A 14,077-nucleotide genomic window follows, 5' to 3' on the forward strand; every position below is an offset into this window, starting at 1 on the left:
GTAGTGCGCGCCTGTAACTCCAGCTACTCGGAAGGCTGAGGCGGAAGGATCGCCGAAGCCCAGCAGGTCGAGGCTGTGGTGGCCGGGAGCGGCCACTGCACTCCAGTCTGGGCGACAGAGTGAGACTCCAACTCAAAAAAAAAAAAAAAAAAAGAAAAGAAAGTAGATCAGAGAGAGAGAGGGTAGATTTACCTCTACTAAATTGGAGAGGGGGGCCATGCGCTTAAAGAAAATGTATCTGTGACTGAGAACTCACTATGTTTAAGAATAAGAGTTTGTTCTGGAATTAAAGCTCATTAATGAAAAAAATAGTCTTTCTTGTGAAATCTCCCTAAAATGACTCTTCACTAATTTTATTTCTGTCCTTAAAAGTCATTCAAAATAAGACTGCTACATTCAAAATAAGACTGCTACCTTATCTATGAGATAACCTTCAGAAAATTTAGCCTCTTAAATCTTTACATTAGTATTTACCAAACTTAACATTGTCAGCTCTCCCCATTAGATGGTCAGTTCATGAAAGGCAGAGACTACATTTTGTCTACCTTTGAGTCCCTAACTCCAACATGTAAAATTCAGTTGCTTAATACTAGTTGAATGAATGGATATATAGCTGAATGAAAAGAAGAATTGATGGATAAATTAAGACACCGCTTTTAAAAATAACCCTCCAGAGTCAGACTCCTACTCAAAAAAAAAAAAAAAAAACCTCCAATTTTCCAATTTTCAAGGAAAAAAATGATAATTACCACCTGGAAAGATCGACCTGCTCTGAGCACAAATAATATTTTAGGATCAGTAAGAATGTAGGAGTGGTGGTAGAGGAATTGCTTAAGAAATTCCACATCTCAAATTGTTTGCAGTCAGTCTAGCTGAGTCCTTGCCGCCTTTCAAGATAGTAACAGAAGCTCTTAACTTCTTCACATGCTCCGCCTCACTCTTCTGCTACTTTTGGTGTCAGGTTCCTGCTGCTGATCTTCTTGGTGGCTCTGCTCAGTGGGGCAGTGTTCTTCTGCCTCCAGTGCTGGCTGAAGAGATCCCGAACTGATTCCCAAAGCCGCACCCTGGCCATTTTTGCTGTTGGAGACTTGGACCCCATTTATGGTGAGTTGTCTGCACACTTCTGGACTCCTCTTTGCAGCTTTGTGATTTTGTGGTGAATTGAGAAACTATTCTCTGAAAAGCAAGTTGTGAACTTAGAACAAGCCATGGCTTATTGGAGACCCAAAGCCATGCCCTGAAGAGGGAGTTTAAGGAAGAAAATTACAGAAAAAAGAGACCCCAGAAGAAAGAAAATGTGTTTTGGAAAACCGACTCAACATTTTTTCAACCAACAAAAAGAAGAGAAGAGATACGCAGGATTGGAAACTCCAAGAGAGTGGTAGGGTTAAGGTGGTAGGGTTAACTCAGCATCTCTGAGTTTTGGGTATCAGTCTATCTTGACCTGTATTTATAATTTCACTTATAAGCTTTTAAAGCCTTACTTAAAACTCATTTCAAGTAATGCTGATCCATACTTTCCAGAATGTCTGTTGACAATGCAGAATATTTAATTACTCTGAAATTGGGCAGAGGAATGTCAATGCTCATGTCCTTCCCCCCCAGACACAGGAGCATCCTCTTGATCCTGCCAGCTTCCAATACCATTTTGAAAACCATGTCTCTCCCTTCATTTTTCAATTTGCATCAAGAGGTAAGAAATGGAGAAAAACAAGGTCTTCAAGTTATTTGTAACTGCCAGCCTATGCAGAAAAACAATCACTGATTTCTGTAGGTAGAAAAAATAATCACTTACTGATCTGGGAGGTCATAATTGATTATTTCTTCATGTTAAGCATTGTTCTCATCCAGAGACTGTACTCTAAGGTACTGCATTACACACTCCAGTTGCCTCAAGAGTGTTTAATGGAGATGAACAGTTGTTTTCCAGAAACTTAGACTAGCATGAGATTTTCAATAGATGGAGCAGGATGTGCCCTGAAAAAAAATAACAGCTAAATAAAAATTGGAGTAAAATAAATGAAAATGCTTTAACATCTACAGTTAGTACTCTAAGATTTCGTATTTATATTTACTATTGGCTTTTTTGTTTTCTTTAAAAATCATTACTTAGCAAGGGCAACACATTATCAACTTGGGAAATGGCTATTTTGGGAAGGCCAATTAAAGTTTCCAGTGACAGTAGTTCTTTCTCCTAAAGTCAAAAACACTTTCCACAGAGCATAGAAGAAATAGGGTCATTGATCTTCTGGCAAAAATATGTGTCAAAGGCATCAATATAGTAAGTTGGTCTATTTTTTATTTATTTAACTAGAGATGCTTAATAAATAAATGCAATTTTGCTTCTTTAATATGAACTTGAGTTTCTAAAGTGGAAAATGCAGCCTGGTCTTCTTAGCCCTTCTTTGAGGGAGACCTTTACTAGATTCCCTTGAATCTTTAGAAAATTCTGTTTTTTAATTTAAGTAAGTTATTCAGCTACATGTTATACTGTTACAATTTTTTCAACAAATTTGTGTGTCATGGTTATAGCCTCATTTATCTAATGTTTTAAAATTTCCTGCATGGTGGTTTACATATATGCTCTTGAACTTCCCTGAACAGTTATGAGTGTGGGAGTAGTGATCAAAGTGACCAACATACTATCTCAATAATCTTCATGTGCTAGCACTGAGCACCTGGCATTAGAATCACATTTTCTATATTACTCTGAAAATATTCTGAATAGGAAAAAAAAACTGGGTAAGAAAATAATATGATCACAATTTATTTTACATCTATCAAATTCTAAGCAGTAGATTGTGGATTTTTCAGTTGTTATCTCTAATTTCTAAATATCAACTTGGTAGTTATTATTTCTATTAAAGGATGTTATTCACTTCTTTCACTCAACTAGGTAAATATACATATATAAAATCTTGTTACAAGTCAACCAATCAAGTTCAAAAGGTCCAGAATTGTGGGTAGGGAACCAATGAAAATGTGGGCTGGATACTCATGGCCTAGACAATTCATCTCTGAGCACTAAGTACAACCTCTTTATTTGAACATCTAGACATTTTCATAGGCCAATTCCTCAGTGGTAAGGCTTGTGCTCCAGAATATTCATAACAATTCTTGTTCTATCCTTTCCTTCCAATTCTACCGTTTTAACTTCTGAATCTTATTATTCATAACAATTCTTGTTCTATCCTTTCCTTCCAATTCTACCGTTTTAACTTCTGAATCTTATTTTGCTAAAGAAGTATTTAGCAAATGCTAATTTTGTTCTCTTCCTAATGCCCATCTTGAAGGCCACAGGCTCATCTGCCCTTTCCCATTTATCTTTTCTTGAGCCTTCAGTGAGTTGGGAGTCAGATTGTCTCACCCAATACTTATCAATCCTGTCCCAAGAATTGTACAGGCAGTGAACAGCCATTTACACAATCTTTGATGTGAATATTGTGGTCAGAGTTGTGCATTCTATCATTCCTATTTCTCCTTTCCAAAACAAGATATCTAAGAGTAATTCAGGAAGTGGTGATCTTTGTGATCTCTAGTGACTTCTTAATTAGTATTTCAGGAAGTAAATTTTAGGAAGTCGATATTTTAAGGCAGCCTGAAACATGGACTCACATCGGATTTACCTCCCCTGTTGGATAGGCATTATACCTTCACTTCTCCAGACAAATGTTTCTTTCTCCCTAATACTTCTATAAGAATAAGCTGCTGTCTAAATGAGAAGTTAGAGAATCACTAACTTTTGTGGCTACAGAGGGAGGTGAGAGTCAAAACTGCAGCATCTACCTCCACAACCTCCACAAAGTATGTGCTCACAGCTTGGGGCTGAGTCCAACTACTGTGGGATTCATATGCCTACACCCACACCAAGGTTATGGGGCTGTACTTCACTTTGGAGTTTTCCTCAGTCACTGTTCAGAAGAGGAAGAGAAAAACTAAAGAGATAAAAATAAAACACCCACATTTCTTGAGACTAAAAAACAAAAAAAAAATAAAAGAGAAATCTCTTAAATCACATCGGTGACATATTAGAATATGAAATAGGCTTTTGTCTGCTTTGTCAAAGATCAGTTGGTTGTAGGTATTTAGGTTTATTTCTAGATCATCTATTCCATTCCATTGGTCCATGTGTCTGCTCTTGTATTAGTACCACACTGTGGAAAGGACATCCTATTCAACAATTGATCTGGGAAAATTGAATAGATACAAGCAGGAAAATGAAATATATTCCTATTTCTCCCCATATCCCATATTCAAAAATTAACTCAAGATGGATTAAAGATTTAAATATCAGACCTGAAATCATAACAATTCTAGAAGAAAGCTTAGGAAAAATTCTTATGGACATAAGCCTAGGCCAATAATTTATGACTAAAACTCCAAAAGCAAATGTAACTAAAACAAAAATAAATAAGTGGAACTTAATTAAACTAAAAGGCTTCTGTACAGCAAAAGAAATAATCAACAAAGCAACTAGGCAACCTACAGAATGGGAGAAGATATTCATAAACTATGCCTCTGACAAAGGACTAATATCCAGAATCTCCAAAGAACTCAAACAAACCAGTAGGAAAAAAACAAATAATCCCTTTAAAAAGTGGGCAGATGACATAAACAGACATCCCTCAAAAGAAGATATGCAAATGGCCAACAAACATGAAAAAATTATTAAACATCACTCATAATCAGGGAAATTAAAATTAAAATCACAATGAGATACCACCTTACACCCAACAAAATGACCATTATTACAAAATCAAAAAGCAATAGATGCTGGTGCGGATGCAGAGAAAAGCAAACATTTATACACTGTTGGTGGGAGTATAAATTGGTACAACCTCTTTGGAAAGTGGTGTAGGGATTACTCAAAGAACTAAAAGTAGATCTACCCTTTGATCCAGCAATCTTACTTCTAGGTAGGTAACTACCCTAAGGAACAGAAGTCATTATATTTTCAAAAAGACACCTATACCAGCATGTTCATTGCAACACAATTCACAATTGCAAAGATGTGGAATCAACCTGAATAGCCATCAACCAATCAGTAGATAATGAAAATGTGGTATATATACACTATGGAATACTAGGCAGCCACAAAAAAGAATGAAATCATGTCTTATGCAGCAACATGGATCGAGCTGGAGATCATCATTTTAAGTAAACTGACCCAGTAACAGAAAACCAAACACCACATGTTCTCACTCATATGTGGGATCTACATGGTCACAAAGATGGAAATAATAGACTCTGGGAACAACAATGGAGTTGGGGGTGTTAGGGTTCAGAAACTACCCACAGGATACAGTGTTCACCATGTAGTGAATGAGCCATCTGAGACCCAATCCTCACCACCACATCATATGTTAATACACATGTGTACCTCTCAAATCTAAAATACATTTTGTAAAAAAAAGTCTTCAGAAAAAATGATGCAGGGTTTCTGGATTTTCTGTCAGCCCTTGAATACAAAAGGGAAGATGCAGGGGGCCAGCCCCTGCAAAGTTTTGGGGAGTCCCTTGGAAGATGTGGTGGCGTCGGCGAATCTGTAGGGATAGATATTAAAAGAAAGAAAGATGGAAGGATAGATATAAAGAGGAAGAAAGAGAAAGAAAGAAAGTGGACAACTGTTCAGTGAAATGAGCAGAAGCCGTTTATTGAAAGTTACAGCAGGTATTTATCCCCAAATTTTACACAGGCAGTCTCACAAGTCTTTCACGTGAACACAAAGCCAGGTGCGGGGGGGCATCCCCTACGCACCAGATGCTTAGGTGTGAGGAGGAACAAACCCCAAGATTGTCTTATTGTTCCCTTTGCTAGTTAATGTTCTTCAAAAGCACTGTAACTATCCTTACTAGTCTAATGATGTTCTGATAATCAATAACTTCTAAAGCTTACTCAATACCCATGACGACTAAATTAAACTCTACCACTTATACAATGCTACAGAAGCTCTTAATTATAGCTTAAGCCAATTTCCTAAAGAATGTGGCCCAGTCCAAAGACCACACTGGGCCCTACAGGATGTGGCCCAGTCCAAGGTCCACGGTGGGCCACCTTTTGGAACAATAGACTACAATCTCTTAACAAAATGGCTATTCCAAAGTCTTATATGTCTATCCTAATTTCTATGAAAGTTTTCCAATTCTTAATTCTAATATATAAAGTTGATTAGCAGCAGCAAAGCTTCTAAAACCTAAATGTAAATTGGAAATGTACTAAGGCGAAAACTTCGATAGTAGAAAGTGGAGACAATGACATTTCTAAAGTTAACTATATTCTTATTAAACCTAAATATATTATGATTGATTATGTTTGAACTAACACGATTCGTAGCATGACCTATTCTACAATACCTTCTATGAATAAAATAAATTCAATTTCTATAACAGGTAGAAAAAAGACCTTACACTAACTGTAGCTAAAGTTGGCCCAAAAGAATGCAGCCCAGTCCAAAGTACGTGCTGGGCTCTCAGGAATGTGGCCCAACCCAAACTCTGTGCTGGGCCACTCTCGAAAATCATCTTCACCATTGAAAAGCTGCAAACAGCTCTCCCTAAGTATATACTAATTCTATAAATATTCTTTTAAATCTTATAAAGAAGCTTGTACTGTATAAAAGGCTCCCAAATGTGACCTGAATTTGAATTATATCTAATACCTAGGCCGAAACCGCAGTTTATGGGAAACAGGAACAATGGGTTTCTAGAGTCAGCTATGCCTGTCACAGTCACAGAGTCTTCAGCTTAGGCCAGCAGAGTTCCTTTAGGTTGTTCTTGTGCTGCATGGCAAAGGGGGGAGGAAAATGGGGTCTACGGCTCTCGAACACGTCCTAGCGGTCTCGAGGTCCACGGCCCTCCCTGATCCCTAACGCTCAGTGGGCCTCCGTGGCCGGCTCCCAACAGGAAGACAGGATGATTCCTCCTAAATACAGAATATGGGCAACGGGTCACTTAAAACATGTTAGTGGAAAGACTAGATTTGATATAGTAACCTTGAGTCCCTCCTAAAACTATTTTTTTCTCCAAACTTATTTTACTTTATTACCACTATTTGTTGAATATATTAGTGGAAATAGTTCTGCTTTTCTGACCTATGTGTCAGAGGTATGACTTTCAGGGTCTCACAAAAGCTGCCTTCAACAGAGAAGAGCCAAGAGGAAAATTTGACTGAGTATCTGAGACTAGAGTTGATTGAATTGTACTAATGTTAAAACACATAAAATAGAACATTTCTTTTGATAACAATTAGTGACAATATTACCAGGTTCAAGTAGCCAATTTTCCTTGATTAGAAATACTACAGAGTGAAAAGAAAACATTTTGCTTTGTATTCTTATAAAGTATATTTAAGGAGGATGTTGCCAGCACAGCCTATCCCAATATCTGATGAGATTTCCTGTCTGGATAAGGTCCTTGGGACCTCGGCAAACACCTCAGACTCCAATTGTGTTTCCTGGGCCAATGATCATGACTCTTCACTCTTTGCTGATTCTGTGCTCAGATAACTGGTCTTCCTTCCTCTTAGGATCTGTATGCCAGAATGGTAGATTCTAGAGTCAGGGACTCCTCTAAAATTTATTGGGATCAGTAGAAGAGAACCTGACACTGCATTTGACTGTTACCTTCCATGTCAATAGTATGTTACAAAGCAGTTTTTTACCCTCCAAAAAGAGAGGAATAATCCTTCTGATACCTCTTGTTATGAGTTGAGTTCTTTCTCACCCAAGTGTATATGTACAAGTCCTAACCTCCAGTATCTTCACAATATGACTCTATATGAAGATAAGACCTTTAAATATATAATTGAGTTAAAATCAGGCAATTGTGTCATATCTTAATCCAATACCACCAGTGTCTTCATAAGAAGAGATGAGCTCACAGACAAGCACAGAGAGAAGACATGTGAAGATACAAGGAGAAGATGGCCATCTACAAGCCAAAAGGAGGACTCAGAAGAAACCAATCTTGCTGACACCTTCATCTCAGATATCTAGCCTCCATAATCGTGAGAAAATAAATTTCTATTGTGTAAACCATCCAGTCTGTTTTACTTTGTTATGGCAGCCTTAGGAAATGAATATACCCTCCCTTAGGGATAAGGAGGAGGCATTGTCAGAGAAAGAAGAGAGGGTAGATGAGAAGAAAGTCAAGAAAGCAGAGAGATGAGGAGAAAGAGTAAGAGTTTAAGGAAACTCTTTAAAGAAACAAATATGTTAAGTTCCAAAATGTAAATCTTATTTTATATGAGCTCTAAAATCATCTTTTTTTTCTTTAGACCCATCTCTTCTTTCCAGAGCCAACTTTAGCATCTCTTAGATAGTCCCTTCTTCCTTTATTATCTTCCCCTGAATTGCACTCATCTTCTGGACCACATTCTCCCTTACCATCTTTGCTACAGCCTCAGAAAGTGTCCATTCAATGCTCTATATCTTCTTAAATAGCATCATACATGATGTAGTTTCTGAGATCTTCATCTTCCCTTCTCCCAACCATCAAAAACTAACAATTTAGTACTACTTGGGTGTTTTCGTCCAGTATCTGTGTTAGAGGTGAAAATGTATTTTTTGTTGCTGTGGTCATGATGGTGGTATGTTCAATGTTTTCTTATCTCAGTGTCTTGCCTATTTGAATAATGCCTTTGGAATAATTTCTATGAGAAAATTCGACAGAAAACACAGAAGATTTACAACCAGTTTTTTCCTCACTCAATGGAAATGAAAAGTAAAAGCACACACTGGGCCATAGAAAGTGATTTTTTTAAAGAAATAGATTCGAGATTTTAGTAAAGTTTGAGAAGAAAGAAAAGAGAAAATCATTAAAATTTTCACATAACCATCTGTACCCCAAATATCTATTGTTTATGATTATTGCTCTCCACTTTATAAAACCAAGGATATAATTGTGACAGGATGAAATAGATAGACATTATAAATGATTTAAGAGTAAAAAAGGATTCTGCTTTTGCTTATTAGGTTAATTATTTGTTTTTTAATTTGTATTTGAAAAATAGTTCATGTCAAAGGAGTTCTAGAGTTTACTAAAGACAAAAGTTTTTTTTAATTCACTAAAAATAAGGATGGAAATAAGGTTTTATTAACATAAAGTTGTGAAGCTGAATAAAAATCTCTAATAAATCAGGAAGTAAGACATTTAAAGATAATGAAGGGATAAAAGTTTGGGGTTTGGGAGGTGAGAGAAGGACAAGGAGAACTTGAGACAGAAGAACAACCGAGTATGCATTAGAAAAAAGAGAATTTGAGAACATAGGAGAGGAACTACCCCATTGTTTGTCCATATTTTTTTTAATGAACAAATAACATTTGCACAAGGGTCCCTTTGTCTTTATCCCATGAGTTCTGTGGATCAGAGCTCTGTTCCCACAGCTCTATAAGACTACCTAACAAAGTTCTGTGCCTTCCCTGAGAAGACTGCTTCCCTGGGCTGGCCAGATGAGATGCTTCTCCTGGGGATGTCTTGGCTTAGCTTTGCATTCTTGGCTTCTCCAATCACCTGATAATGCTGCCTCTCAGTAATACAATCAATAATACAATCTCCCTGACCTATTTCTTCTGCAGTTTCAGGGATAATCTTCCTCTTTTTCTTTTTCTCAGAGTAAATAGAAATATCAGTCTTCCAGTAGTGATTAAATGTGAGTGCTGTGAGCTGGGGAGAAAAAAACAGTACTTGAGAGAGATAAACAAGAAGTAAGGCCTTAAGTGTTTTACTGTCTTCTCCATCCAAGTATCCCGGGATTCTGTCTTTTATATTAAAAATTTTAATAAATGTCATTTTTTGTGATGTTTTATCTTCTACACGTAAATATTTTGTAACTAATTCTAGGTCATAAAAGGAGCGTTTCATTCTCAGACTTTCATAGAAAGACATGATGATAATAATGACTTGCATTTATTGAGCATGTGCCATGACACATGCCCTTTGCTAACACATGACATCTTTAGTCTCATTTATTCTTCCCTACAACTCTATGAGAGGTTCACTATCATTCTGAACATTCTGAACAAAGACACTTAGAGATTAAGCAACACAGTTAGTAGATGGTAGAACTGTGACTCAAATTCGAACAATTTGGTCACTAATATAGACGAGAAAGGGATGAAATAAAAGACAGGAAAAGAGAAGAAAGTAGAAGGAGCATGTTGAAATAAGTGAAGTCTATTTGAGTGATTCTTAATAATGTGGAAATTTGAACTCTATAAAAAAACTCAGCAGTAATTGTATTTGGTTTAGAAGCTTAAACAAGCTGGGCTCAGTGGCTCAGGCTGTAATCCCGCACCTTGGGAGGCTGAGGTGAGTGGATTGCCTGAGCCCAAGGGTTCGAGACCCGCCTGGGCAACTTGGTGAGACCTCATCTCTACAGTAAATCAAAAAAATTAGCCGGGTGTGTTAGCACGTGCCTGAAGTTCCAGCTACTTGGGAGGCTGAGGCGGAAGGATCTCCGGAGCCCAGCAGGTCGAGGCTGCGGTGACCGGGAGCGGCCACTGCACTCCAGTCTGGGCGACAGAGTGAGACTCCAACTCAAAAAAAAAAAAAAAAAAGCTTAAACAATAAACTCTAATATTTTAGCCAGCAGTTCCGGTAAAATTATAGGATTTTTGCTGGCATTTTTTTAACTAAATTATCTCAGCTTCTTAATTTATATTTTAAAAAAAATGACGCTAATGCCTGCTCCTTCACGCCTCAATTATTTCATATTATATGTAAACATGCTTTGAGGAAAATAGAGAACTGATATAACCTATGTTTGATTTTCAAAAGCTTTCTGAGCACATTGGCTTAGTTATGTTTATCAAAGGAATGCCTTGTGATTTTTGTAATAAGTTGAAAAGTAATGGCCAAATTTGTAGTAAGAAGATAATAAAACTTTCCTACCACAGAGAGCAATTGTCAAGATCCTATCACCTGGAGCACAATATTGGTAGTGGCAGTAGTGGAAATAAATTAGAGCTAGTTCAGATAATAGATGTGTCAAGTCAATCTGGTCAACCACTTCCAAGCAAAAAGATAGCTCAGTTACCTTTGACTTTGTATTGAATACATAAGGAGATATTCACCAGGAAAATACCCAGCATTCAGTATTCAGTGTTCACAACGGAGGGAGTTACTAAGCGTGTATAGTTTACCAATGTTAACTCTGATTAATCAAGTCCCGCATAATTGTCTGACATCAGCCTAAACTTATGAACTACAAAAGGCTCTAACTCAATAGTTTTCATTTAATAATTTCTGTGTCATAGCTAATGATAACGATTAAATTATTTAACCATTAAAAGCATAGAGATCATAAAATAATATTGTAAATAAAAGAAAATACATGCATACTTCTAGCATAGAGCTCTCTTCTTAATATATATTAATAATAATAATAACAATAAATTTTTGATGAGTAATTGTTGTGTGCCAAGTCTTGTTTTAAACACCTGATACTCTTTTAGCCTTGTGCTTATAGAGGCAGATATTATTATCCTTTTGTTACATAAAAGAAAACTGAGGTAAAGAAGTATTATATAATAGTGTAAAAGTAGGTTATTCAATTAGTGAATAACTCTCTAAGAAAAGTGCTAAACCAGGAGGTGAGATTAACATTCTTTTTTTTGTTTTTGGTTTTTTGGTTTTTTTTTTTTGAGTTGGAGTCTCACTCCATCACCCAGACTGGAGTGCAGTGGCCGCTCCCGACCACCGCACCCTCGACCTGCTGGGCTCCGGCAATCCTTCTGCCTCAGCCTTCCGAGCTGCTGGACCTACAGGCACGCGCTACCACATCCGAGTAATTTTTTTTGATTTATTGTAGAGATGAGGCCTTGCCAAGTTGCCCAGGCAGGTCTCGAACCCGTGGGTTCAGGCAATTCACTCACCTCAGCCTCCCAAAGCATGGGATTACAGGCTGAACCACCAAGCCCGGCCCGAGATTAATATTCTAAACATGGTACTACCCTTCACATATTTGAATTATTATTCTTTGCTTTGAGAACCAATGAGATAAGAAATAAAACAAATGCAAATGTATGAAAATCTATGCCGCTAAAATAACATCATCACTTCAAAGTAATCACTCTGAGTCATCTATGTACAGATCCCAGTCATGCAGATTACACCTATTATATAGCTGCCCTTTGAATTCTCTTGTTAATTGTGGCATGTTTTTTTGGGACTTCCCAATGGTGTGAAATCTTACTCCTTTGAGGAAAGTCAGCAAACTTTTTCTGCTAAGGGCCAGATAGAAAGTAATTTTGGCCTTGCAAGTCATATGGTCTATGTGGGGATGACTCACTTCTGCTATGGTAGTGCAAAAGTCACAAAAAAATAGGTAAATAAATTGACATGGTTTTGTTCCAATTAAATTTAATAGGCAAAAACAGAGACTATATTTAGTTTATTCTTTAAAGGTAAATTTATGGTTGTTGCTATTGTTTTGGCAAGAAGCTATTAAAGTCATTCAAAGGTAGGTAAATACTGAGGTTAAAATCTATCTATCTATCTATGGGGGGTTATAAGACATTACTATTGATTTTTTCTGTGTGACTCAAAAACAGTCTTTTTAAGAAAATACTAATAAGAGATTTCAAAAAAAAAACTATTGGAAGTGCATAATCTCTCAAGGTGACCAATTTGTGGGAGAAAAGACATATTTTTAATATTTAATGGACTGCATTGTGATTAATCTAGAAATCAAGACCTTTGATTTCAAATCCTTAAAAGTTTTTGGAATGCCTTCTTTTTATTTTGTGCGTATACTCCAAATGCAAGCTTTCCACCATTTAGCTTAACCTTTTTACTATTCATTATAGGAAAATGATTAAAGCAATTATTTGTTTTTGTTGCAGTTTACAAGTATAAATATAAAATAGTGACGCATTTCCCATAATGGGTGCATTAGCTGAAATGCCATTAGTGTTTAGAGGAATTCTGTCTTGTGATGTACAAAGGAGGATATTCTTTCCAGTTTCAGCTGCTAAATTGCGCATGCGTCTTGATAGGTCAGTCAGTGATGATATAATCTCTTCATGGGAACAATGTTTTTGCTGTAGTGACTTAACTTTCACTGCAGAGAGCAAGATGGTTGTAATTTTTTTTCTCATGGATACAAATAATTTTCTGTTGCTTCAGTGATCCAAGAAATGTCAGATTTTATCAGGCAGTTCATGTACTTCTGTTTTATGTTCACTAGAAAGATTACAAGTTTTCATCTTTCTTTTTCCAGGGACAGATGCAGCTGTGAGTCCAGTGGTTGGAATTCACCTTCATACTCCAAGTTCTGAGCTGTGTCCTGCTCCGTGTTTTGGCACCTTAGGCCCCCCACCTCCATACGAAGCCGGTTTCAGATCTGGATCATGAATTTAAAGTATTAGAAACATTTATAATTTAAAAACATCAAATTTGGGGATGATTTCTTTTACTTAGTGGAAATTCTCAGAGATATATTATTATAGTCTGAAGGACAAATAGGCAAAAGAATGAATGTAGAGAAAAGACTAGGAGATAAGTTTGGTCAAGTTAGATATCTATTGTCAGCCAAGTGAAGATGTCAGTTGTTTTGTTCAACAAACTTGTCAGCTGAAGATCACACGTCATCTGCCATTGTTTTCTTTTTGCTCAGGCAAAAGAACTGAAAGCCATCCTTGAATCCTCTCTCTGTGTTACTCCCAACACTCATTTTGTCAGAAAACCTTGCTGATACTACTTTCAAAATATATTTCGATTCTGAACAGTTTTTACCTACCATATCTGTGGTATAAGCCACTCACTTGTCAGTTCTTGCCTGGATTCTGGCAGTAGCATCTAAATTCATCCATTTGCTCCCGTGTTTGCCTTACTGTATTCTGTTTAAACGTAGCTACTAGAGTAATTTTTTTTCCAGTGGACTGTTTTTTAGAGCAGTTTTAAGTCCCCAGCAATATTGAGCAGATAGTACATTTCCCATGAACCCCCTGACCCCAAACACATATAACCTTCCCTATTGTCCACGTTCCCCACCAGAGGGGTGCTTTTTGCCAAAATTGATGAGCCTACATTGACACATCATCATCACTCAAAGCCCATGGCTTATGTTAAGGTTCCTC

The 14,077-nt window shown here is 36.9% G+C and overlaps 1 protein-coding gene across 1 annotated transcript in view; it reads left to right on the forward strand.

The window, feature by feature from the left end:
* TMEM207 (transmembrane protein 207) overlaps nt 1-13,352 on the forward strand; it is a 23,328-nt gene extending 9,976 nt beyond the window's left edge. The window contains exons 4-5 of the mRNA XM_008071540.1: nt 962-1,104; nt 13,219-13,352. Coding sequence (XP_008069731.1) covers nt 962-1,104; nt 13,219-13,352 — 277 coding nt within the window. The remainder of the gene's footprint in view (nt 1-961; nt 1,105-13,218) is intronic.
* Nucleotides 13,353-14,077: the final 725 nt, after the last annotated feature.

Source organism: Carlito syrichta, unplaced genomic scaffold, assembly GCF_000164805.1.
Source record: "Carlito syrichta isolate Samal-C Ts95f unplaced genomic scaffold, Tarsius_syrichta-2.0.1 Scaffold314364, whole genome shotgun sequence".
Classification (NCBI taxonomy): Eukaryota; Metazoa; Chordata; class Mammalia; order Primates; family Tarsiidae; genus Carlito; species Carlito syrichta.